At 42.9% G+C, this 27,314-nt stretch overlaps 1 protein-coding gene across 3 annotated transcripts in view; it reads left to right on the top strand.

Moving 5' to 3' along the window:
• The window catches only part of ell (elongation factor for RNA polymerase II), a 96,181-nt gene that overhangs the window by 37,848 nt on the left and 31,019 nt on the right, over positions 1-27,314 (top strand). For all 3 annotated transcript variants that reach the window (XM_033047076.1, XM_033047077.1, XM_033047075.1), the window contains exon 2: positions 4,442-4,489. In XM_033047076.1, coding sequence (XP_032902967.1) covers positions 4,442-4,489 — 48 coding nt within the window. The remainder of the gene's footprint in view (positions 1-4,441; positions 4,490-27,314) is intronic.

The following is a 27,314-nucleotide window of genomic DNA, read 5'->3' as shown; positions in this document are numbered from 1 at the left end:
AACATCAACTTGTCCTTGATCAGAAGCTGCCCAGCATATTGGTGTTCCCCACACCAATCTCACTATTTATGTGTCCTCCTCCTTAGTGAATTCAGATGCAAAGTACTTATTTAATACTCTGCCTATATCCTCTGACTCCATGTATAAATGTCTTTCTTTATTGTTGAGTGGTCCTACCTACTCCCTGGTTACCCACTTGATTACAATGTATGTATAAAAGTATGGGATTTTCTTTAAACCAATTCACCAATCACATTTCATTTCCCCTTTTGGCACTTCTAATTGCCCACTTGAGTTCATGCTTTCTTGCTGTATATTTCCCAAAGGCCCTATCTGGTTTAGCCTTTCCAAACCTTTTTTTGACCAAATTTACGACCTCTTTGGTCATCCAAGGCTCCCTTACCTTGCCATCCTTGTCTTTCCTCCTTGCTGGAAATTGCTATTTCTGAGCTCTGATCAGCTAGCCTTTGAATGTCTCCCACATGGTCAGATGTGGACTTGCACAATAACCACTGCTCCCTATTTGCTTCATCAGCATATTTTATAGACAATGTCACAGGTTCCATATGCTTGTTAACTAGAACCCTTCTTGACCACTATCCCTACTCAAAAACTGGTTACTGTCCTGTCGTTAATGCCTTATTTGATCTTAGACTTTGCTTTGACCCCATATTTTCGAGATGCATCTTTGTCCACCTCCAATGTATCACCTTTCTTGGCCATTGTTTCAATATCCAGTGGCTTTTCATTGCCATAATTATCTAAGGCAATACTTTTTAATTTGGAACCTACAATATTTCCTGTTTATCATCATTTGTATACTTAATGGCTGTGTTGGCTTCAATACCTTTCATTTAAATTTTGAATTTGAGTAGTCAAAACCACCTCCAGTTCCACAGCTATCCAGCCTTCACGCTCTGGAAATCCTTTCCGGAGCACCCTGTTCTTTATTTCTAAGACCCTCCTCCCTTAAGATTGATTTCTTAGATCAACCTTTTAATTATACCTTCTCCTGTCTGCTCTTTGCGTTTGTCGGTTACTGTCTAATTACATTTCTCTTCGGGTAAATTAAGTGCTTTGAAACTTCATTCTAAATTAAAGACACTCCTGACAAGTTGCATCGTGATTAAAGTGTCAAACCAGCAGCAGACAATTGGTGGGTTCCCCCTCCCCCCCTCCTCCCCAACTCCTATTTTCCTGCAGCAGTTCAAAGATTCCGACTTGAGTATAGACCATTGAAGTGCATGCCCTTGGCAAGAAGGTAGTAGTATTGATACAGAATGGGATTAATAAAATTGCATACCAAAGTATTTGTGCATATTTCCTTTCCCTTGAATGGACAGCATTTTTGGCTAGTTGTACAAGTTGCATCAAATGTCTGATTATGTGTTTTAGCTTGTGAATTAGTCATTTAGTTATCTGCTTGAACAAGACGCTCATACGCGTAAGGACTTGCCTACATCGTTACTTTCTGTTGTCTGCTCAGTGTCTCTCACTTTGTAATGTTTTTATGCCAGCGCCAAGAATGCAATTTCCGTCTAGAACAGAAAGTTACAATTGCAGGAAAAGATTGCAAGCCTAATCTTAGGATTTTTTTTCAAACTTGGGATTTTAGTAATTCTAGCGAAGAAATACCACCGAGGAGTTCTTCGTGCCTGCCACCATATGTGTTCAGAGAGCATTATTAAACAATCATGTAATTTCAGGGACTGTAATCATGATGTGAAAACATTGGTTCAAATTCCGCTAAATCCGCTGAAGATTTACAATGTTGTTGATTTAAGGGGAAAAAAACTGTAATATTAGAAAGCCTCAAAGATTAGAAAGACCTTGGAGACTGGCTCGGAGTTCGTGTTGTTGTTGCGTACCAAAGAGTATTTGTGTACCTTCATTCAGACCTGGCAGGCAGATGGTTTAAAAACCATCTTAACTGTTTTCCTCAGAGTATTTCAGTTTCATTTATAGTTTTTCAGTCTATTTTCAGAGGGACATGTTTGCAACTGACATTTCTATTAAGGTTTCAAATCTTTGCAGAAGCAGGCAAGCTGCAACAAAGCATGAGGTGTCAGCAGGTACATTTGGCACTGATTTAGGGGGCTATAGATTTGATCAATCTCCTAGTGGCTCTTTCAATGGATGGAAAATGCAAAGGAATTAATGTTTACACACTTGAGCATCTCGAAGATATTGTGGTTGATGTGCATGTCACCTCTCCCCATCATGTTCAAGTCTTTGTCTGTGAGCTTGATTCCTATCCTCAGTTTTTAAGATGGAACTGCAGATGCTGGAAAATCGAAGGTAGACAAAAGTGCTGGAGAAACTCAGCGGGGTGCAGCAGCATCTATGGAGCGAAGGAAATAGGCAACGTTTCGGGCCGAAACCCAAGGGGTTTCGGCCCTGAAACGTTGCCTATTTCCTTCGCTCCATAGATGCTGCTGCACCTGCTGAGTTTCTCCAGCACTTTTGTCTACCTTCCTATCCTCAGTTTATGGCTTTGGACAGACTTCCAAGCAAGTACCTTGAGAAACTGATTAGGTGGCTGAAGAATGAATCTGGGAGTAAAGGAACCCAGGAGGCCTTATGCTGGGTCTTTAAAAAAATCAATTCTTGGCCTTTCCATGAAGTTATTCAATTCTTCTTATGAAAATGTTTCTTGTATCTGTCCCCATTGTAAGAATCCATGATAGTAAATTCTCTCCAACCTATCTTAGTTCTGGAGCCAAAGATCTTAAATCTACTATTTTGCTAATTCAATATTTTTTCTATTATTTGAAGTATCAAAAACCCTTATGATTTTGAAGACCACTAACTAATTTGTTTATTTTATCGGTAGCATCTTTAAAATTCATTGATCCTACCTACTACCTGTCCAGTAAATCAACGCTGCACTCCGTTAAAACAATGTTTCAACTTGGATTTTGATTTCAAAAACTTCAAATTTATTTTGAGAAATTTTCTTCAAAGAAAAGCTCAAAGTAAACCTTTCATCGAAACATAAAAACATAGAAAATAGGTGCAGGAGTAGGCCATTCGGCCCTTCGAGCCTGCACCGGTATCCTGTACCTGCATTCTCTCCATACCCCCTGATACCTTTAGCCACAAGGGCCACATCTAACTCCCTCTTAAATATAGCCAATGAACTGGCCTCAACTACTTTCTGTGGCAGAGAATTCCACAGATTCACCACCCTTGATGTTGTTTCTAATAGAATCCATAGAATTAGATACTATATTCTAGCTGTAAACCAGCCAGTGTTTTGTGAAGGTTTAGCAGAATTTTGTTTGTGTTCACTATATCTGTTATTAACAACACCAGAGAGAGCAATGAAAGGCTTTGCTATGAGGGTAAGGTATGTGACCTACATATTTTCTGGGCACAGAAGAAATTAAGGATTTTTTTTCTCCAGTAATCATTGTTCATGAACCAGTACAAAAAAATAATTAGAATGGTTAGAATTAGCTTCGGCTTGACCTCAAGAGCTTTACAAATATAAAACAGCCGAAGGTTATACTGCTTAAGAAGGAACTGCAGATGCTGGAAAATCAAAGGTAGACAAAAATGCTGGAGAAACTCAGCGGGTGAGGCAGCATCTATGGAGCGAAGGAAATAGGCAACGTTTCAGGACAAAACCCTTCTTCTGACTGATGTGAGGGTGGTGGGGGAGGGGGGGGGGGGGCGAGAATAAGAAAGGAAGAGGTGGAGCCAGTGGGCTGAGGGAGTGTTATACTGCAGTTGGATAGGAAATTTCTAGGCCAAATGTGGGCAAATTGGAATAGTTTACATTGAGCATCTTCGTTAGCGTGGATGAGTTGGGCTAAATGGCCTGTTTCTTTTCTGTATGACTATGACTGTGCAGATGTATAATGTTCTGGTGGGATTAATAAGTAATCTGAGGATATTTGACATAGAGCGACAGGGTGCTTTGAGGCACATGATCAGTCAAGAATAGTGAAGTACATTTAAGGGATTCCTTGGTCCTCTGCTACTTAAATTTTGTGCTTCAGAAGGTCATGGGTTGGTGATGATCAGAAATGCAATTTCATACTGATTTTGTTCTGCAGATCTTAATGTATTTCACTTGTGATTTTCGGGGTCTATTCAACGTTAAGAACCATTTAGACAGGTACATGGATATGATGTTTAGAGGGATATGGGCCAAATGCAGGCAGGTAGGACTAGTGTAGATGGGGTATGTTGGTCGACATGGTCAAGTTGGGCGGAGGGGCCTATTTCCCTGCTGTATTGACTCTGACTTAAGACAGTGGTGTTGGCTTCACTGCTCCTTAACTCGGCATGGACAATACATTGAACTGAGAATCTTCCAGTGTGGCAGGTACACAGAGCTGCCAGACACATATTAGTCCTTTTTGGCAAATTATAACTCCCAAATTGTTTTGCAAGTTGTTGAGGATGCTTATGTTTGTTTCTATTCTCCCTCTAGGGCAATCTCTCCTGCCAGCCAGCGATTCGCTTTGAAGGAAACCAAGGGGTAAGTCTTTACAACGTAAATAAGTAAGTAGTAAGTTTTATTTATATAGCACGTTTTAAGTCAACTCGCATTGACACCAAAGTGCTTTACATAAAATAGCTAATGAAGTTTCCATACCATAGAAAAAGGTTAACAAAAAAATAAAGAAAATGGACACAACACATTATAGAGTTCAACACAAACGTCCCCCCCACAGCAGAATCAAAAATTTCCACTGTGGGGAAAGGCACCAGAAAGTTAAGTCCTCTTCCTCTGAAACACCCGAGGTCGGGGCCCATTTGTGGCCTTGCAGCCAGTCCGATGATTTTCAGGGCCCTCTTGCCGTGAAAGATGGAACTCCGGCGTCGAGTGAAACATTCCTCAAGCGGCTTGGAACGTCTGGAGCGGCTGCCTCTTCCCCGGAGACCGGGGCACTCGTAGCCCTCAGGCCGCGCCGGTTGTAGTTCCAACCCCGGCGAACTCGATCCCTGGCTCCGCGGCACTCCAAATCCAGCGCCGCCCGCGGCCACAGCTCCACGATGTTGGGAGTCGGCGGCCACAGCGCTCCGGAGCTTACCGCACGGCGACCCGGTAAGGCATCGCCCGCTCCCTGTTGGTATCCCAGCGCTGCACCGCCGCCGAAGCTGTAGTCCCGGCCGGTCCCGACAGGAAACGCCGCTCCACTCTCGATGGCAGGCCGCGAGGACGGGGCGAAGAAGCAGCTTGGAGGGATGCTGCCTCTCCGACCAGGTAGGGGACTAAGAAATAAAGTTTCCCCCTTCCCCCCCCCACCCACCACATAAAAGACCTCCAACTAACTAACAAGCATTAAAAAAAGGTGAAGAGACGGACTGCGGGCAGGCTGCCATACACAGACGGTGCCTACTCCTGCACATCCGCCATCTTAACTGTTGCTTTTGTCTTTCTATGATCTAAGGAACATGTTGTTGTTCAGAAGTTGTGAATTGTTTTTTTTTTCCTTTTACTCTGTTTATGATGCTATTGACACATTTCTGGGTAATCCTCCACAGAAACATCATTGAACTGTCCAATTACCAGTGATTCATGCTTCAGCCTTTAGATTGAGTAGCTGGTTGTTCTCTGACCAAGGGTAATAATGGTGGGGACGGATAGTTTATCATAGCAAAGCTGTCAATTCTTAGAAATGGGGACAGCCTTGTTGTAGATTTGGTTCTGCCACTCATTTTGTACCTTAATTTTATTATTCTTACATGGTTCATAACGCTTAAATCATTTTCCTAATAAACATAAATCCATCGCAGTTTTAAATTTTCAATTGTACCCTATCCCATGTCAAGTTTGTTTTGATGTGAACACATACCTTCAGGTTTCGCTCCACATTACTTGGCTCAACTCGTGTGCCTCCTCTATCTGGGTCTTGCTGAAGTAATTTCTCTCTAAATGTCCTGTCTGCTCCTTTCATCACCTCAACTTCGAACTTAGATTCGATATTGGATGGATCACACGTCTGATCTACACAAACTATTCTCGTGAGAATTTCCCTCCTGATATCTTGATGGTGAGTTTTGCTGCATACCCTCTCGAAGCCTTTCTAAGGTGCTGCTTGCAGATATGAACCCAGATTCCCTCAAGTTGTGGCACAACATTCCCCAGTACCGTAGCTTGACACAAAATACCGGAGTTATGGGCCTGTCCCATTTGGGTGATTATTTTTGGGCGGCTACCACAAAATTTTCAACATGTTGAAACATTTTCGCCGACAATGCCGCCAATTTTTGCTGTTGCAGGTTGATGTAGGTGTTGTCCAAGGTTGTCGTAGGTGCTGTTGTAGATTGTCGCCAGGTGTCGTACATGAATTCCATTAAAACTAGTCCCTGGCAGTCGCCTGACCTCAGACGGCGGTGGAGGCTGGTTCTCTGGATACTTTCAAGAGAGAGCTAGATAGGGCTCTTAAAGGTAACGGAGTCAGGGGATATGGGGAGAAGGCAGGAACGGGGTACTGATTGTGAATGGTCAGCCATGATCACATTGAATGGCGGTGTTGGCTCGAAGGGCCGATTGGTGTACTCCTGCACCTAATATCTATTGTCTCTCAGTCTGATGAGGGGTCTCGGTCCCGAAATGTCAACTATTCCAATTCTCCCCAGATGCTGCCTGACCCGCTGAGTTGCTCCACCATTTTGTTTATCTTCAGTGTAAATCAGCATGGGCAGTTCCTTCTTGCACTCCTTAAATCCAAATCTCTAAGGTGTGAGAAAATTGTCTGCAGGGACATAGTCGTCCCTTGACCAAGTTTCTTGTGAATTGCCAAGGCTTGAACCCACAATTAATTCTGAGATTCTCAGTGCACCAGGTTACAATTCTAGTACATTATTGAAGAGTTAATGTTGTCAAAACTATTACAGGACTTATTGAGTACTGGAGAGTGCAGCAAAATCAGAGGTACTATTCAGATGAGAAATTACAGCAACGTCATGTTTCCCCAGAGCTGAAAGTTTCAATGGCAGTTAGTTGAAGTGCAGTGGTTCATCTATTTTGTAGGATAGAATCATAGAAAGTGTAGCATAGTATGAAACCATTCATAGAAACATAGAAAATAGGTGCAGGAGTAGGCCACTCGGCCCTTCGAGCCTTCAATATGATCATGGTTGATCATCCAACTCCGTATCCTGTACCTGCCTTCTCTCCATACCCCCTGATCCCTTTAGCCACAAGGGCCACATCTAACCTAATAATCTAAATATAGCCAATGAACTGGCCTCAACTACCTTCTGTGGCAGAGAATTCCAGAGATTCACCACTCTCTGTGTGAAAAATGTTTTCCTCATCTCGGTCCTAAAAGATTTCCCCGTTATCCTTAAACTGTGACCCCTTGTCCTGGACTTCCCCAACATCGGGAACAATCTTCCTGCATCTAGCCTGTCCATCCCCTTAAGAATTTTGTAAGTTTCTATAAGATCCCCCCTCAATCTTCTAAATTCTAGCGCGTACAAGCCGAGTCTATCCAGTCTTTCTTCATATGAAAGTCCTGACACCCCAGGAATCAGACTGGTGAACCTTCTCTGTACTCCTTCTATGGCAAGAATGTCTTTCCTCAGATTAGGAGACCAAACCTGTACGCAATACTCTAGGTGTGGTCTCACCAAGACCCTGTACAACTGCAGTAGAACCTCCCTGCTCCTATACTCAAATCCTTTTGCTATGAATGCTAACATACCATTCGCTTTCTTCACATGCACCTGCATGCCTACTTTTAATGACTGGTGTACCATGACACCCAGGTCTCGTTGCATCTCCCCTTTTCCTAATCGGCCACCATTCAGATAATAATCTACTTTCCTGTTTTTGCCACCAAAGTGGATAACCTCACATTTATCCACATTATACTGCATCTGCCATGCATTTGCCCACTCACCCAGCCGATCCAAGTCACCTTGCAGCCTCCTAGTATCCTCCTCACAGCTAACACTACCCCCCAGCTTCGTGTCATCCACAAACTTGGAGATGTTGCATTCAATTCCCTCGTCCAAATCATTAATATATATTGTAAATAGCTGGGATCCCAGCACTGAGCCTTGCGGTACCCCACTAGTCACTGCCTGCCATTGTGAAAAGGACCCGTTTACTTTATCCCATTAGGATATGTCGTGACTTTCAAGGAACGGTTTAAGTTAGAGATACAGTGCGGAAACAGGCCCTTCGGCCCACTGAGTCTGCGCCATCTAACGATCCCCATACACTAACACTATCCTACACACCAGGGACAATTTTACAAATTAACCTATATGTCTTTGGGATGTGGAAAGATACCAGATCACCCAGAGAGAACCTACACAGTCACGGGGAGAATGTACAAACTCCATACAGACAGTACCTGCAGTCAGGATGGGTCTCTGGTGCTGTAAGGCAGCACCTCTACCCTTAATCCCACTCTACATTCTTCCTTTGTATATCCCAACAGTTTTTTTTCCCATTCCCATTCCTAGGGGCCAGCATTTATGTCTTGGTCAGGCACCACTGAAAACCCCCCAGCTATCTCATTGTGATTACAATGCTACTTTTGTGACTTGACTCGGTGCCAATTGATTGCAGTGTTTCCTATATTCTATGTTTGACTTTCCCTCAAATTTCTATCATTGGTTTAAATAAAATGCAGCTTCAAGCCACGAGGTTATGAAGCATTTGACCACCCTCTTTGATATTGCCAAAGTTATGATCAATGTTTTAATGGCATCATTACAGTTGGGTAATAATAATGATCATTGCCCAACTGAGTCACTGAGATGTATAGAGCAAAGGTAGGCCCTTTCCCTAACATCCATGCCGACTAAGTTGCGTACCTGAGTTTGTCCCACTGCCTTTGTTTATGGTTTTCCCATCCGTGCACCTGTCGAAATGTCGTTTAGGTGTTGTAATTTTACCAACCTCCACAGCTTCCTCTGGCAGCTCATTCCATATACCACCATCCTCTCTGTCAAATAGTTGCCCTAAGGTCCTTTAAAATGTTTTCCATATTATACATATGCCCTCCAGTTTTAAACTTGCATGCCAGTAGCTATTGGCCTCCCTGTTCTACAGCACTCCACAGGGCCATGCCATTTTGTGTGTGCATCCTTAGTCCACTTTGCCCGTCGATCTAGATCCTGTTGTAATCTTGGATAACCTTCATCACTCCACCTCACCAACAATGCTGGTGTCATCTGCAAACCTACAACTGTGCCAATTGCTTTCTTATCCAAATCATTAATGTAAATGACAAACAGCAGTTGGTCCCAACACAGATCTGTGCCCCAGGCCTCCAATCTAAAATACAATTCTCCACAACCACACTCTGGCTCCTACCACCAAGCCAATTTTGTATTTAGTTGGATAGCACATTCTAGATCTAACCTTCTGGACCAACCTAGCATGCAAAACCTTGTAAGAGATCTTGTTATGATCCATGTAGATATTGTCTACCACCTTGCTCCCTGTCGATCCTCCTCTCCATGTCTTCAGACAAAACTCAATCACATTTATGGGACATTGTTTCCCAAGCTCAAAGCCATGTTGACTGTCTCTAATCAGTCCTTGCCTTTCCAAATGTGGGTAGGTCCTGTATCTCAGAATCCTCTTCAGTGACTTTCCTACTACTGATGGTAAGCTCACTAGCCGGCAGTTCCCTGGTAGAAGATCACAACTGTTTTTGATGAGGAAACTGTTCCCACTGGCTTCATTGGCATCCTTGGACTCTCGCTATTTACACTAGTCATTGCTATTAAATGCAAGGCTGCATAATGCAGCAATTTATAAGCTCTCCACGAACTTGTTCTTGGAATTGCTTCAGTAGAAACAATTTATGGTGTTTTCAGAATATTATGTTTACCCATCTATCATGTTGCTGCAAGTAAGGATTTCATTATTCCCTTTCGGGACGTATGACAATAGAACCGGCTTGGCTCTCTCTCTCTCTCCCTCTCTCTCCCTCTCTCTCCCTCTCTCTCTCCCCCTCTTGCCAACAGACCCAGACTTCCTTCTTTAAACCTGGAGCACAGGAGCTGTTGCAGAGATAACTTGCCCTCAAATATCTACATTGCAATCTTGTGTCTGTTTACATTGCTGCACTTTTTGATCTTCCTATAAAGTTCAGCAGCCATCCTTTGGGCCCTTGCCTCCGACACTATGATTGATGAGTGAATCTGGAAATCCAGCTGTGTAGGGCCTCATCCATGTGTGTGCTAACATGCACTTTTATTAGAGGCCCACTTGGTGTTGCCATGAATAAAATAAAACATTGTCTGTTGTTGTTGTCTTTCTGTTGACCGGATGACCCTGGCAAATTGCACCGTCTCTCCTTCTGAGACAATTAATTCACCATAGCTTGCGGCTGGAACATGCATTCATCTTGATTTCATACCAAAGCTGCATCTCTTGGGCCATTAAAGCATTGCCCCCCCCCCCCCCCCCCCCCCCCGATCATCATCACAGAATATTTGCAATGTCATGGTATTGTAAAACTATTTCTCTTTGAATTGATTTCCAAAACACATCTGAGAACAAAAGGATATAACATCTATTCTTGTCATAGCTATTTATTCCGAGCTCCATTCTTCCTCCATATCATCATCCTACCTTTTCCCACACACAGTTTTCATCTAAACATTGTAAATCATGATCTGGATTTCTTCCAACTATTTGCAAAAGCCTTCATGCCTACCGCCACTGTGTCATATTTGACAGTGTGCTGATCAATGTTTGCAATCACTACCTTGTGATATTTAAATGCTTTCATAGTTACAACTTAAGAAAAATGAATTTTGAAGGTGTTATTGTGCCATGATTGTGTGGGAACGATTGCCACAGTATAATGGAGATACCTACATTTGAAGTACAGGATAGTGGCCCAGCTCTGATTAAAATATGAACTACCTTAGGTTTCTGTTCTTATTTAAAAAAAAAAAATCCCTTGGACTCTTTTATAGAAATCTGAAACTCGAACACTAAGCTATTCATAGACTGAAACAACTGCACCTTCTGATCTTAAGCCTGCAGCTCTCAGTTTTGCTCTGAGACAGCAACATTAACCCCTCTTGCTATTAAAAGGTTTTGAAAATGTATATTTTACATTGCAATCACAGCTTGCCACGATTCTTCAGATTGGTTGTTTGTGATAGAAAACTGTTTCATAGCTGTATGGAATTCAGCATCTGTTGTGCTACTAAGCTGCGCAAACCGGAGCAACAGTGTTTGATAGATTCACTTTTCCTGAGTTCCATCTATTGATTCCAGATGAGCAACACATCAGGTTGCCTACTGTGCAAATGCAGAATTAATCATCTGTGCTTCCATTTGTCACTGATTATTCTGTTGTTGCTCAATAATGAGCCTTGCTCATCCTCATCTGGATGGGATACAGCCGAGTGACTGTGAAAATCAGTCCTTCAAAAGATGCAAACATCTTCCCAAACCATCACCTGTGCAGTGTTTGTCCAGCAGAGCAAGGCTTTGTGGGCAAGAGAGCCAATTTATACTTGTTAGCTTCTACACTTCTGCATCTAATTCCATTAGAAAATGAGCACCAGAAACAAATTGACTGAAAATCAACAGGTTTGTACAGCACATATTTTAGAAATGGCTTGAATGTTTCGCACCATTAAGGATGATGCAGTGAATAGAGTAGTTTTGTTTAGCGGTACAGCATGGAAACAGGCCCTTCAGACCACCGGGTCCACACCAACCAGCAATCCCCATTACATTAGGACACGCTACATACGAGGGGCAATTTACAATTCTTGCCAACAAACCTCTACGGAGTGAAGGAGGAAACTAGAGCACCTGGGGAAAACTTGTGCGTTACGGGGAGAACATACAAACTCCATACAAACAGCACCCGTAGTCAGGATCGAACCCGGGTTTCTGGCATTGTGGCATCGTGCCACCATGCAGCGCTTAGTAGTAGTGTTGGTAAACCAAGAATGTGATGAATGAGCAGTTCACTTGATGGTATTACTCAACGGTGGAATATGGTCAGGACTTGGTCTTTAGCATCCACCTGAACTGTCATAATATATGTGTTCATTGAAAACTATTGCGCAAAAGGAATCGTTCTGAACCTGGCAGTATTCTGTTTATTGATTCTGAAGTGTGAGTTCTAGACATGGAATAAATTCCAATGATAACACATCACAGATGGCTAATCATCTCCCTGAATTGCAGGATGAAATTCTAAAGTTAACGGCAATCTGCCAACCAGGGAGGCAACATTACCTCCGAGTAATATTACTGTTTGTTAATAGTATAAAACGGTTTGCAAAAGTCAGTTGGCATATTCGTGGACAAAAACAAGCCATGTTTTTGCTTTCTGACTTTCTACACTTTGTCCCTGCTAACAATGCTGTTGGCTTAAAACTCCTATTGTGAACCATCAGCTATCTCACTTAGTCTTTAGCCATCATTCTGAAGCGATGGCTGGAGGGTGAATAACATATTTGCCACTGATGGCCCAAGAATAGGGTTGTGGAGGTGGCGTGGGAGGGGATTAAGTAAGAGGTTGCTCTCCCCTCCCTCTGCCCTTTCATGTCCTGAACAAGGAAGGCTTCCTTCAGCAGTTAGCCTGATATAACCCTGGGGCAAGATATCACTGGCCACAAAATATGCTGTTCATTGGCAAAGCAGGATGACTCCCAAAAACCTCAAAAGGCAATTCATAAGACAATTTCTTCCTACCTGGATGTGAACACACGATCTTGGCCCCAAAAAAGCCAACTCTTCTGTGTACTGTCCTTTATACAGCCGCTATCATCTCTCAGTAATCTCTTAACCATTTAGTGTGTTAATGAATTCTATGTCATTATTTTTTGGTTAAAGAAGTTCTTCCTGAATCCCATATTGCATTTATTTGTAACAACCTTACATTACTGGTCCCATTCTAGGTATGTTCATCTTAACAAGACAATTCATTATCTTAAAATCACTCTTCAGGGTTGTTGTCTAAATATCTTTTTTATCAAGTTTCACCTTCTTAGATATTGTATGCCTTTCTGCTTTCTAAAGCACTTGAATGTCTCCTTTTAAGTTGAAGAGAATGTGGATATAGCAGATGTGGAGAGGGTGTTTCCACTAGTGGGAGAGTCTTGGACCAGAGGCCATAGCCTCAGAATAAATGGATGTACCTTTAGAAAGGAGACGAGGAGGAATTTATTTAGTCAAGAGGGTGGTGAATCTGTGGAATTAATTGCCACATATGGCTGTGGAGGCCAAGTTGATGGATATTTTTAAGGTGGAGATTGATAGATTCTTGATTAGAATGGGTGTCAGGGGTTATGGGGAGAAGGCAGGAGAATGGGGTTAGGAGGGAAAGATAGATCAGCCAAGATTGAATGGCAGAGTAGACTTGATGGATCAAATGGCCTCATTCTGCTCCTGTAACATAATGTAATCCTCCACTACTGGTGTGGTTATTCAGAATATATTGAGTTCCATCCCTGTTAATTTAAAATAGTTACTTTGGAAAAAATATTTGGCAGATATCCAGTTATTAAAATTGAGGTTGAATAAAGAGCAGCACTGTGCTGCTTCATTGGAAATATCTCAACCATGTATTCTACAGTTTTACTGATTGAGTTCAACATTCACTTTGTTTTATTTCCAGAGGGGTAGTTCTGGGAAACACCTGTACTGTTAAAGGGGCAGGACTGGGGGTCAGTTCCTCAATTTGAGGGGCCGTACTGAGGACATGTGCATGCTGTGGGCGGGCCACTGTACTGGGGGTTGTCAAGTGGTTCTGGCAAGCTACAGATCGCAGAACTCAAAACCTTCCATACCAAGTTTTGCAACTGAGTTGGTTTATTTTATTTCAGCAGACGTAGACATTGTTAGCAATACTGTCATTTATAGGTTCAAAGATCATAAGTCATAGGAGCAGAATTAGGCCATTTAGCCCGTCGAATCTACTCTGCCGTTCATAGAGTCATACAGTGTGGAAACAGGCCATTTGGCCCAACTTGTCCACATCGGCCAACATGTACCAGCTACACTAGTCTCATCTGCCTGCACTTGGTCTATATCTCTCCAAACCTGTCCTATCCATATACCTGTCTAACTGTTTCTTAAACGTTGGGATAGTCCCAGCCTCAACTACCTCCTCTGGCAGCTTGTTCCATACACCCACCACCCATTGTGTGGAAAAAGTTATCCCTCAGATTCCTATTAAATCTTTTCCCCTTCACCTTGAACCTATGTCCTCTGGTCCTCGATTCCCCTACTCTGGGCAAGAGATTTTGTGCATCTACTTGATTTTCCTCTCATGATTTTATACACCTCTATAAGATCATCCCTCATCCTCCTGCGCTCCAAGGAATAGAGACCCACCCTACTCAACCTCTCCCTCTAGCTCAGTCGCTCTAGTCCTGGCAACATCCTCGTAAATCTTCTCTGAACCCTTTCAAGCTTGACAATATCTTTCCTATAACATGGTGCCCAGACCTGAACACAATACTCTAAATGCGGTCTCACCAACAAAATCATTCATGGCTGATCTATCTTTGCTTCTCAACCTCATTCTCCTGACTTCTCCCCATGACCTTTGACACACTTACTAATTAAGATTGGGACTAAGCGCTGCACTCAACAGTATCTGTTTTTAAAAATTGGGATGCGGGCATTGCTAGTATTTATTGTCCATTCGAAATTGCACCAAATAATGCAGGTGGGGGTGACATTGTCTTGTGTCCGACTGGGTAGGCATGGCTGGTTTCCTTCACTGGAGGAAATTAGTTGACCAAGTGGGTTTTTACAACAATCCAGTGGTTCCATGGTGGATCCTGTTGTTTATGCTGCAAAAATAGTGTTTTGTACAAAATTGTGTTTTCCTTCAATTGTTTAGAATCGATATAGAGAAATTTAAAAGCATAGGTAGACACAAATTTAAAAGCATGTTTTAATTCCTATTTCTCAATGATCAGGAGCAGGGAATCATACAAATCCCCCCCCCCCCCCCCCCCCTTCTAACTTAATGTACTGAGGCCCACAGTATCTCTCTCACTCCATCCAGGCAGGATTTAGTTAATTTAGTACAGATGTAGATTACATTTTTTGCTATGTGTTTTGTGGTTTAGATAAAATTATCATCAGATAAAAATTGCTGAGCCATGAAAGAAACGGGGTATTTGAGGTTACGCTTCTTGCTCGTATCAAATTGCTCACTTGGCCTTTTTTGATGGCGAAGAATGACAACCACGAACAACCATTAAAATGGAATTGAAGGATAGCAACGTTGTAACTTTTGGAGCTAGCTTGAACATAAAACACTAAAACATACAAATTGAGAGCTGTGCTGGGTTTCCCAAAGTGCCTGTGTTGTGATTCAGCAATGTCATGGCTGAGTCAGCTGTCAGCTTGACTCCACTCGCCCTGTGTTTCTGGTAGCCTTCCACCACCGCCTTTATCAAAGGTCTATCCAGCTCTGTTAAGACATACAGCTTAAAAGATAAACAACATCTCTGCTTCCACTGTTCTTTGAGGACAAGAGTTCCAAAGCCTCAGGAACCCGAGGGAAAATAAATCACCTTGTACGCTCTGCATTCACTGACATAACTTCTTCAGATAAATTGTTCTCGCTCCACGAGACCAGACACAAGTCTAGTTTGTGGAACCTTTCCTCAAGATGACCTGCCCATTGACTTTATTTGATAATATTGAATTTGTCTTTAATAATTACTAACTATCTCCCTATGACTTAATCTAACTTGTCTGTAGTTCCTTGCTTTATGTCTTACCTCTGTTACTGAATGAAGTTACTTCACAATCTAATCAAACCTTCCCAGAATCAAGAAAGTCAGTCTAGTAAATCTTCTCGGAACTGCTTTCGAACCACTTTATTTCCTTGAGACACAATAGACTGAAGATTCGGGATTCTAGAGCATAAAACAAACTGCTGGAGGAACCCAGCAGGTCGAGCAACGTTCTTGGGAGGAGGTGGGAAAGAATTATGGACGTCCACAATTACTCCCAGCCCACCTCCCCCCCACCCCCCACCCCCCACCCCGGCCCAATTCTGCTTGACACACTGAGTTCATCCGGCAGTTTGTTTTCTGCATTTGTAGACCCATATTCAATACAGTACTCCATATGTGGTCTCATTTTAATAACTGCCGCTAACATTTCCCCGATGACTTAAGCTACCTTTGTCTGTAGTTCCGTTTCATGCTTAACTTCTGTTTTTGTTTTTTATGGTACATGCAGTATTTTGCAATCTTATGAAACCGTCTCGGAATCTAGGAATACTGGGAAATAAAATTGGCACAATTAACTACCTTATCACGCTACCTCTAACATGACTTTAGGATGAAGTCCACCAGGAAATGTGGACTTGTCAGCTTGTAGCTCCAAGAATGTGCTCAGTAGCATTCGGCTGGTTTACATTAGTTTAATTTAGTTCAGAGATACAGTATGGAAACAGGTCCTTCAGCCCAACAATTCCACACCGACCATCAATCTCCTGTACACTAGTTCTATGTCCTGCACACCAGGAGCAGTTTACAATTATCCTACAAACCTCCACGTCTTTGTAATGTGGAAGGAAACCGGCGCATCCGGAGAAAACCCACACGATCACAGGGGGAACATGCATACTCCGCACAGACAGTACCCGTGGTCAGAACCTGTGTCTCTGGCACTGTGAGGCAGCAGCTGTATCAATGTATTGTGGGGAAGGGAATGAATGTTGAGGCTGATGAGCGAATGCGAAGATTAGGTTTAGATTTATTATTGTCATGTGTGCTGAGGTACAGTGAAAAGCTTTGTTTTGCTTGCTATCCAAACAGATCAGATAATGCTATACATAAATGCAATCAAGTCAAACAGAAGTACAATAGAGCAAAGGGGAAGGTACAAAAAGCCGAATATAGTTCTCAGCATTTTACCGCATTGGTTCCATAGACAAAGTCCAATACTGTGCCACTCGAATGTAAGTTTCCTGAGTTCCTCTCTCAATTCAAAATCATGGACACTGAGCTGGGCTAATGTCTTCACAATGAATCCTTTAATTATCCATGAATCCTGGCTCATTGGCCCGTTCGAGATATTTAATAGTTAATCACATTAGTGATTAAGAAGGAACTGCAGATGCTGAAAAATCGAAGGTAGACAAAAATGCTGGAGCAACTCAGTGGGTTCAGCAGCATCTATGGAGTGAAGGTAATAGGCAACATTTCCCGCTGAAACCCTTCTTCAGACTATGTAGGGTGGGGGGGGGGGGGTGGAGCGGGGAGAAGAAAGGAAAAAGGAAGAGGAGGAGGCTGAGGGAGAGCTGAGAAGGGGAGGAGACTAATCACATTAGTGTACCTGGAGTAACATAGGCCAGACTGATTAAGGGGAGCAGATTCCTATCCTTAAGGTTCTGAGGGAAGAAGGTGTGGGAGATAAAGTGAGTCCTCAAAGTTAGCACTTCCATGTTAGCCTTGAAATGTATTCCTTCACCAAGGGAAAGTCTGCTTCTGAAAACATTCAGCATGTGATATTCCAATCTTGAACCACTTTGAACTGAGATATGCTAAAGGTGAGAGAGTATTATAACCATTCGTTTTAATTTATCTTGCATTAAAATTACCCATTTGAACCCCAAGTATGCCTAAAATTCCCTTTCTTGATCAACTGGCAATTTGGAAGGTGAAATTCTTGCCCTCAGATTTTGTGCCTTGTATCAAAGTCATCAAAGCATACAAGATAGGACGTACATGGTAAATGGTAGGGAATTGAAGAATGCAGGTGAACAGAGGGATCTGGGAATAAATGTGCACAGTTCCCTGAAAGTGGAATCTCATGTCGATAGGGTGGTAAGGAAAGCTTTTGGTGTGCTGGCCTTTATAAATCAGAGCATTGAGTATAGAAGTTGGGATGTAATGTTAAAATTGTACAAGGCATTGGTGAGGCCAATTCTGGAGTATGGGGTACAATTTTGGTCGCCTAATTATAGGAAGGATGTCAACAAAATAGAGAGAGTACAGAGGAGATTTACTAGAATGTTGCCTGGGTTTCAGCAACTAAGTTACAGAGAAAGGTTGAACAAGTTAGGGCTTTATTCTTTGGAGCGCAGAAGGTTAAGGGGGGACTTGATAGAGGTCTTTAAAATGATGAGAGGGATAGACCGAGTTGACGTGGATAAGCTTTTCCCACTGAGTAGGGAAGATTCAAACAAGGGGACATGACTTGAGAATTAAGGGACAGAAGTTTAGGGGTAACATGAGGGGGAACTTCTTTACTCAGAGAGTGGTGGCTGTGTGGAATGAGCTTTTAGTGAAGGTGGTGGAGGCAGGTTCGTTTTTATCATTTAAAAATAAATTGGATAGTTATATGGACGGGAAAGGAATGGAGGGTTATGGTCTGAGCGCAGGTATATGGGACTACGGGAGAATACGTGTTCGGCACGGACTAGAAGGGTCGAGATGGCCTGTTTCCGTGCTGTAAATTGTTATATGGTTATATGGTTATAAGAGTTTGGGTCGTGAGCTCAACATCTACAAGGCAAAGGTTCTCCATCTCCTTCTTGCGTATGGCGTGCGCAGCCTAAAGCTGTAGGACAACTTGTTCTATTTGATATTATTTGGTTGTGTGCGTCAGGTTGATTACAATCTCATGTGAAGGTTGCAATCTCCCACCCCAGGTTTTCCATCAGCCTGCCCTCCAATAATAGCCACGGTGGACCAGCTCCCAAATCTTAGCAGCAAAGTCAGGCTTCAGTAATGAAACACTCACACTGTTGTGGGCCAACACAACCTTTGGTTGACTAAGGAAAAGGGTGTTTTATTGCAGAAGACTTGTGGTCTACCGATTAACTGCTATTGCTGCCTGAGACCAGGATTACCTACAAAAGGCACCTCTCGACACTGATACCAACAATCTGTCACCACAAAATCCTCTAAATCTACTGGAAGGATAAACAAGCCAATATCAGTGTCATGTATCAGGCCAGTATTTCCAACATCAATGCCCTGAGTACATTCAATCATTTTGTTAGACAGGCAATGTCATTTGTATGCATTGTACCAGACAACTAAAACAGACAAGCTGTCCTAAGCCAGTGGCTGAAGAGGGATTTGAGGATGTTTTCAAACCCTCTTTTGGGAAAAATGCAACATCAACCATCACTGCTGGGAATAGATGAAGGAGCAGCATTTGGGTTGGCACTGACAACTAGTTCATGCTTTAATAGACAATAGGTGCAGGAGTAGGCCATTCAGCCCTTCGAACCAGCACTGCCATTCAATGTGATCATGGCTGATCATCCACAATCAGTACCCCATTCCTGCCTTCTCCCCATATCCCCTGACTCCGCTATCTTTAAGAGCCCTATCAAGCTCTCTTGAAAGTATCCAGAGAACCGGCCTCCACCGCCCTCTGAGGCAGAGAATTCCACAGAATCGCAACTCTCTGTGAGAAAAAGTGTTTCCTCATCTCCGTTCTAAATGGCTTACCCCTTGTTCTGAAACTGTGGCCCCTGGTTCTGGACTCCCCCAACATCGGGAACATTTAATAACACACAAGCTCAGCATAAATGGTAGAAGGATTGCACCCCCTCATTAACTAACTAACCAACTACCCACCAATCATGTCAGGCACCTCCTGTCCCATCTGTGGAAATGTCGGCAGTTCTCTCATTGGCCTCAACAGTCACCTCAACCCAAAGAAGTGGAGGGAAGTAAGTCATCCTCAATCTCAAGGTAATTTCTTGGCAAAAGAGTAGTTTACATTGACAGTACACAAAATTGCTGGAGGAACTCAGCGGGTGCAGCATTGACAGCTCCGTTGAGAAAAGCTGACAGAGTGATATGCAATAGTAAATACTTTGTTGTGCAGTGCAGATAATTAGGGCAGTACAGAGAGATGAAAGAGTTTTAATATATTTTATAGATATAACGTTTCTTAAATGAAGCACCCCCCTACTCAGCAGCTCTTCTCATCAGTACTTGTCAACATTTGACGCCATGTTGGAGGATTGGCAGCTATCTGTGCTGTGTGGATCAATTTCTATAGTGGCCTGTTTACTTTCTCTAATCAGCAAGTTCCAGGTTGAGACCTCAGTAAGAAAGAATGGGAGATTTTGCATTTGATTACAGCCATACGACCTAGAGTCATTGTTACAGTCTGGATACAGGCTCTTCAGCACCACTTGCCCACGCCAACCAACATGGCACATCAACACTAGTCCCATCTGCCTGCTTTTAGCCTTTGTCCCTCTAAACCTACCCAATCTATGTACCTGTCTAAATGTTTCTTAAAGGTTGCTACAATACCTGCCTCAACTACCTCCTCTGGCGGCTTATTCCATACACCCACCCCCCTTAGTGTTTAAAAAAAAGTTACCCCTCTGGTTCCCATTGAATCTTTCCACCCTCACCTTAAACCTATGTACTTGGTTCTCAATTCCCCTACTCTAGGAAAAGACTGTGAGTTTACCTGATCTCTGCCTCATCATTTTGTACACCCCTATAAGATCACCCCTCATCCTGCTGCACTCCAAAGAATAAAGCCCTAGCCTGCTTAATCTCCCTATAGCTCAGTCCCTCGAGTGTTGGCAGCATCCACGTCAATCTTCTCTGAACCCTTTCAAGGTTGGCAACATCTTTCCCATAACATGGTGACCAAAACTGAACATAATACCCTAGATGTGGCCTCATCGATGTCTTGTACAACTGTAACATGACCTCCCAACTTCTATACTCAATGTACTTGACTATACTCAAGTGACATGCGGATAAAAGCAGGGCCAGTAGTTTGTTGCATCTAGTTGCAATCTGCAGGTTCTGCCATCTGAAATGCTTCTTTGACATTCTGATTGTTCATTTATATCTACTCCTGTTGCAAACTATTTCAAGGAAGCTGGGACCAAAAGAAAGATGACACTCTGTGCTCAGCAACCTGGAGATTCAAATGCCGTGTCCTTGGAGGCTTGTGATGATTATTTTTTCTAAGCTGCTTTCATTTTCAGATATAGTGCATTAAATTTAGGAACATTGTGCTAGTAAATGAAGAGCAGCAGTAGGCCACACAGCTTATCGGGTCTGCTCCACCATTTAATAATATCATGGCTAATCAGACTGTAAACTCAATTCTACATTGTTGTGTCCCCATGGCAACAGTTCGCCCTCTTGTTTATCAAGAATCCATTTACCTCTGCATTAAAAATATTCAAAGGTATAATCTGCCTTTGAGGAAGAGTTTCAAAGATGCACCGCCCTCAGTGTTTATTTTGTGTTAAACATTGTTTAGTTTAGAGATACAGGTCGGGAACAGACCCTTCGGCATGTCGAACTGCGATCAACCCATACACTAACCTACGCACACTAGGGAGCCCTAAGATTTCAGATTGGTTAAATTCAAATAACATGGTAGAAGATTGTTTTTACCTTTATACAGGGTGTTCGTGTGGCCTCGCTGGGAATACTGCGTACTGTTTTGGTTCCCTTGCCTAAAAATAGATATTATAACGTCGGATGCAGAGCAAAAGCGATTCGCCAGGTTAAATCCGGGGCTGACAGGGTGTCTTACCAAAAGAGACTTCATAGTTAATCCCTAATCATTTGTGACTTGGTGAATAACAAGGTATTGCCACAACATGTTTAAGAAGGAACTGCAGATGCTGGAAAATCGAAGGTACACAAAAATGTTGGAGAAACTCAGCGGGTGCAGCAGCATCTATGGACCGAAGGAAATAGGCAACGTTTCAGTCTGAGGAAGGGTTTCAGCACGAAACATTGCCTATTTCCTTCGCTCCATAGATGCTGCTGCACCTGCTGAGTTTCTCCAGCATTTTTGTGTACTTATTGCCACAACATCACTGTGGATGGACATCTCAGTGGCAGAGGTGTTCAGGAGGAAGTGGTGTTGAATTATTTTTTGGCTCTCTATGACAATGCATCCCATGTGTTGTACATCCTGCTGCTAAGGTGCGCAAGTTATAGCTGGGTGGTGAAGTGAATATTACATCACACTCCGAATTTACTTCCCACAGACAGCTTTGCAAAGTCACATGAGTTTCTTGCACCAGAGTCTCAATTTTGTGCTGAACTATTGGCACAGATGGTTTAGCTTCAGCTTCACTTCAGGAGATCTCTCTGAGATGATTCAAATTTAAGTTAAGCCGGAGCTTTTGAAGGCCTAGGACCGTGTTTGAGGTGGTGCAAGGAGTTTTTGGAGAAGGAGGATAATGTGGATTTGTCTTTGCTATTTATGCAAAGATTTGGGACCTGGTTCCAATGCAAAGATTGAAGTATGGAATAGAAGCTGGTTATTTTTATTTACTTTGGGTTACTTTAGAGATACAGTGAGGAAACGGGGCCCTATGGTCCACCAAGTCCGCACCAACCAACGATCACATGCTTCCAAGATGGCGCCCAACGCAGGCGACTATTTGCGTGCTAGCCATTGAAGCAGATCTACAAACTCGAATTACAATCGCTCCATGCTCTTAAATCTCTGTTCCTGCAGCAACATTCCTGCTGGCTTTATCTTGCACGAAACATTATTCCTTTATGTATCTATACACTGTAAATGGATCGATTGTAATCATGTATTGTCTTTCTGCTGACTGGTTAGCAGGCAACAAAAGCTTTTCACTGTACCTCGGTACACGTGACTATAGACTGAACTGAACACTGACACTGCCCTACACAGCAGGGACGTTTTATAATTTTACCAAAGCCAACTAACCTGCAATGTCAATTGAGATGGTAGACAGAATTACTGGAGAAACTCAGCGGGTGCGGCAGCATCTATGGAGCCATCCTTCGCTGCCGCACCCGCTGAGTTTTTCCAGCAATTTTGTCTACCTTCGATTTTCCAGCATCTGCAGTTCCTTCTTGAACATGTCAATTGAGATGCCTTTTGATCATTGTGGAAGGTAGGCCAGTGTGGTTTCAACAATCTGCTGGTATGTGGATGCTCCATTTCTCAGTTCAATCATCATGTATGAGATCCTCAGATTAATTATTAGTGTGATTGGGAAAGATGAGGAGCAGAATGATGAGGCTGTGCGTGTTGTGCTTTGGCGGTGCCAGTTACACGGTGACTCTTTGCGTACTTTGTATATTGTATGCAAAAACAAAGAATTTCTGTGTCCCTAGGTACGTGTGACAATCAAGTATCATTGATTGAAAAGAGTTCTATTGTAGCACGACTATATTTTCAATCCAAACCGTTGGTTGTGAAGGAACTCCGTTGGTCAGGTCGGTTTACGGCAAAACTCTTTAGTACTGAGCTTGGAATCGTAGCTTTATGCAAACGCAACAAAAACCTCAAAGAATTTGACTTCAGGCTCTGAACTTTGAGGTGAGGTGAGGTTAGACAGCTTCACAATCGGAAACAATAAATGACCATGTACGTTCCAAACTTAGCAGTCAGAACATCCCCTCTCATCATTTGCATCCACCAAGGTTCCCAGGAGACCTGTTGATGCGTCGTTTCAGGAGGTTATTTGTGTAATATATTTGACCAAGTGCCCAGCTGGCATTTACCAGAACGACCAGGAGTCGTTATCTGGATCTTCTCAAGTTCTTTGTGATTTGCATGTTTTGTTTAAAAAACATTTTTTTTTTTTAAAGCATTTTCAGCTTGAACATATGTACGATTAACTGTTTTAAGTGTGAAAATGCACACGTCAAGATTCAGGGACAGTTTCTTCCCAGCTGTTATCAGGCAACTGAACCATCCTACCAACAACTAGAGAGCGGCCCTGAGCTACTATCTACCTCATTGGAGACACTCAGTCTATCTTTGATCGGACTTTATCTTGCATTAAACGTTATTCATGTTATGTTCGAGAAGGAACTGCAGATGCTGGAAAATCGAAGGTAGACAAAATTGCTGGAAAAACTCAGCAGGTGCGGCAGCATCTATGGAGCGAAGGAAATAGGCAACGTTTCGGGCTGAAACCCTTATTCGTGTTATTCCCTTTATCGTGTATCTGTACACTGTGGATGGCTCGATTGTAATCATATATTGTCTTATTAGCAAGCAACAAAAAAGCTTTTCTCTCTACCTCAGTACACATAACAATAAACTAAACTCACATTTTATTAATTTCCTCATGATTATGTAGTATCTAGCAGTCAGTCTGAAAGGAGAGACAGTGATTCTGAGTCCCGTGACTAAATTGCAATTCAGCTTTGCCATAAACCGTGAGTGTCCAGCAGACATAAGGTCTGTGGAATCAATAGTGTAGATTTAAAATGACTGCTCTTCAAATAATCACATTTTGTTCATCCTTTTATCTCATTAGATAATCAAAAGGACGAGCCATTGCTTGCATTTTTAATTTCATTTCTTTCAACACTAGACCAATAATAGGTGTTCAGCTGTCAGAATGATGACCATTCCAGAATCTGTTTAGACAATATGGGCCACCTGAATCATCATTCTCCTCAAAACCATGGAACTTTAAAAAGCCTTTTTTTTTTTTTTTTTTTAATTAGTTCGGATTTTGGGCATCACTGGAAAGTCCAAAATGGCAGCTTTTGGAATTGATCCTGTCCTCAGATGCACGTGCTGACTTGAAGATTATAAACAGACTGACATGGCAGCTTCCTCTCCTGTACATCGGCGAGACCACGCATAGACACAGAGAGTTTCGCCAAATATGTGCTTGGTCTCCCAACACCTGGATCGCCTGGTAGCTAACTATTTGAACTCCTCTTCCCATTTCCATACTGACCTTTCTATCCTGCGCCTCCTCCCCAGAGTGAAGTCATACGCAAACTAGAGGAATATCATCTTATATCCTGTTTTGGTAGCTTACAATCCAACAGTGTGAACATTGAATTTTCTAATTTTACCTAACTAACCAACCCCTCCACCCACTTGACTTTAAGTTTACAAGACCCCCCCCCCCCCCCCCCTCAAAACCATACTTAGTCAAATGCAACCTTTGTACGAAGGACAGTTAATGTCACCTCATGTAAACTTTCATCCGTGTTTAAAGTGGGACTTTGACGCGGTCTAGAGCTGAGTAGTCTGACAAACTGGACTGTGGTGAGGAGGGTAATGGTGAGTAATCGCCACCTGATAGCTGTCAACAGCACCTTGCATCATTTGGCTGACAGTAGAAAGTTGACTCTTTGCACAGTAATTGGAATGGATTTGACCAAGTCTTTATGAGCAGGATATACCTGAACAGTGTGCCACATTGTCATGTAGATGCCAGTGTAGTACCATAGAGCAACAGTTAGAGTTGCGAGAGATGTGGCTGCTTCTGGACCATGGGTCTTCTGTACTTCCATGGGTCCAATAGTCTCTTGTCATCTATTACTTTGTGCCATTTGGTGTGAATTGGGTGACACAATGGAGCAGCGGTAGAGGTGCTGCCTTAGAGCGCCAGAGACCCTGGTTCGATCCTGACTAAGGGTGCTGTCTGTACGGAACTTCTACGTTCTTCCTGTAACCTCGTGGCTTTTCTCCAGGTGCTCTGGTTTCCTCCCACATTCCAAAGACGTCCAGGTTTGTCGGTTAATTGTCTTCGGTATTAATTTTCCCTAGTGTGTAGGATAGTGCTAGTGTACGGGATGATCGCTGGTCGGCGCAGACTTGTTGGGCTGGAGGGCCTGTTTCTGCTCTGCAACTCTAAAGTCTAAAGAAAGATTAGCTTCTATGATGGGGGGCATCTTGGAAGGCACTTGGCTGAACATGGTTAAACTGTTTCAGACTTGTCTAGCAATCAGATGCTGAACCCTGCCTTTGCTGAGGATAGGATGTCCTTGGAGCCTCCAGTTAGTGGTTTAATGGTTCACCAACATTCACAGATGTGACATGATCTGATGAAACGTTGAAGTGGTCTCAAGGGCTTGAATGGCCTCTGCCTGGTTCCTAAACGTTACCCAGTTGCACACGGTTATTTACCAGTAAGCATTTGAAACACTCCATGCATTTAGTGTTTGTGTACTTCCCTCGCTTGTACATTATGTGCTTGTTGCAGTGTTGACATATGATTGTAAACTCACCATCTCGGGAGCAGTTGATACGAGCCAGTGCAGTCGTCAAGAGGTTAAGTGGTCCGTGGAAGTTGACGTTATACTCTGGGAAATGTGGCGTGATATTTCTTACAGTAAGCTTCTGGCATAGGAAGTCTCTTCCCATCCCCTTCCACATTCTTGGAAAAGATACAATTTATTAAAGCTGTTGTCTTGAAACGGGGTTGAAGGAATGCCGGTGCCTTCGTTACGTATTGTGTGCTGTGAGCTTGATAGTTTTTTTTAATGTTTTAGTTTTTCTAAGTGTTACAGCCAACTGCAGATGTAAACTGAGACCTGTGACGTACTATTACTCTGAGGCCTTTTGTGCACAGTGGCTGTGCACTGTAAGTGAACTCCCGAGTCAGGCATTTGACATCTTTCTTTGGCCGTCATCAGTCCACGTCCATGAACTGTTGCCAGTAAATTTGTTTTGCATTATCATTTAGTATCTTTCTGTTTTTAAGAGATCCATTGAATATTTATGTGTCAGTAGGTCACACTTCTATGCAACTCGTAGATTTATATAATTGCAGATGTATTTATAAAAAGGGACAGTCAAGAATTGCTCTGTGAATTAATGCTGCACTTGACAGGGTTGCTTTTACTGACGAGTTTGTCCTTCCAGTCACACGGTAACCACATGAGCAATGAGCCCAAAATCGTTTCTGTGGATCCACCACGTTAGAATCTGTTACAATTACAAGAGCAAAATAGTGCAGCTAAAAAGGAAAATAAAAAAACAGAAAATGCTGATAATACTCCAGAGAGAAGCAAACAGCTGGGGGGGGCATTGTGGCGCAGCAGTAGAGTTGCTGCCTAACAGCGCCACAACGCCGCCCCTTAGCTACGTGTGCTGTCTGTACAGAGTTTCTTCGTGCTCCCTGTGACCGCATGGGTTTTCTCCGGGTACTCCGGATTCCTCCCACATTCCAAAGACGTGCAGGTTTGTAGATTAATTGGCTTCTGTACATTGTCCCTAGTGTCTGGGATGGAACTGGTGTACGGGGTGATCGATGGTCGAAGGGCCTGTTTCCATGCTGTATCTCTGAACTAAACTAATCTAAACTAAGAGGTTGACAAAAATGCTGGAGAAACTCAGTGTGTGAGGCAGCATCTATGGAGAGAAGAAATAGGCAACGTTTCGGGTCGAGACCCTTCTTCAGGCTGATGGGGGGGTGGAGGTCAATGTTGCCAGGCATCTTGAGGGGAAAAAAAACATCACTGCCATTCAAATTGGTAGTCCTTTGGAAAGCTTTCAGGCACCATTACAAACAACAACCAAGTCAATCTCATCGATTCATCAAAAAACCCTTAATGTTTCAAATATCCACATTCCATCAGGCCAGTGGAAGGCACGGGATGTCCTGCTGGCCCTGTGGGAGCAG

Source organism: Amblyraja radiata, chromosome 29, assembly GCF_010909765.2.
Source record: "Amblyraja radiata isolate CabotCenter1 chromosome 29, sAmbRad1.1.pri, whole genome shotgun sequence".
Classification (NCBI taxonomy): Eukaryota; Metazoa; Chordata; class Chondrichthyes; order Rajiformes; family Rajidae; genus Amblyraja; species Amblyraja radiata.
The sequence above is the reverse complement of the archived record's forward strand: the minus strand, read 5'-3'. Positions and strand labels throughout refer to the sequence as shown.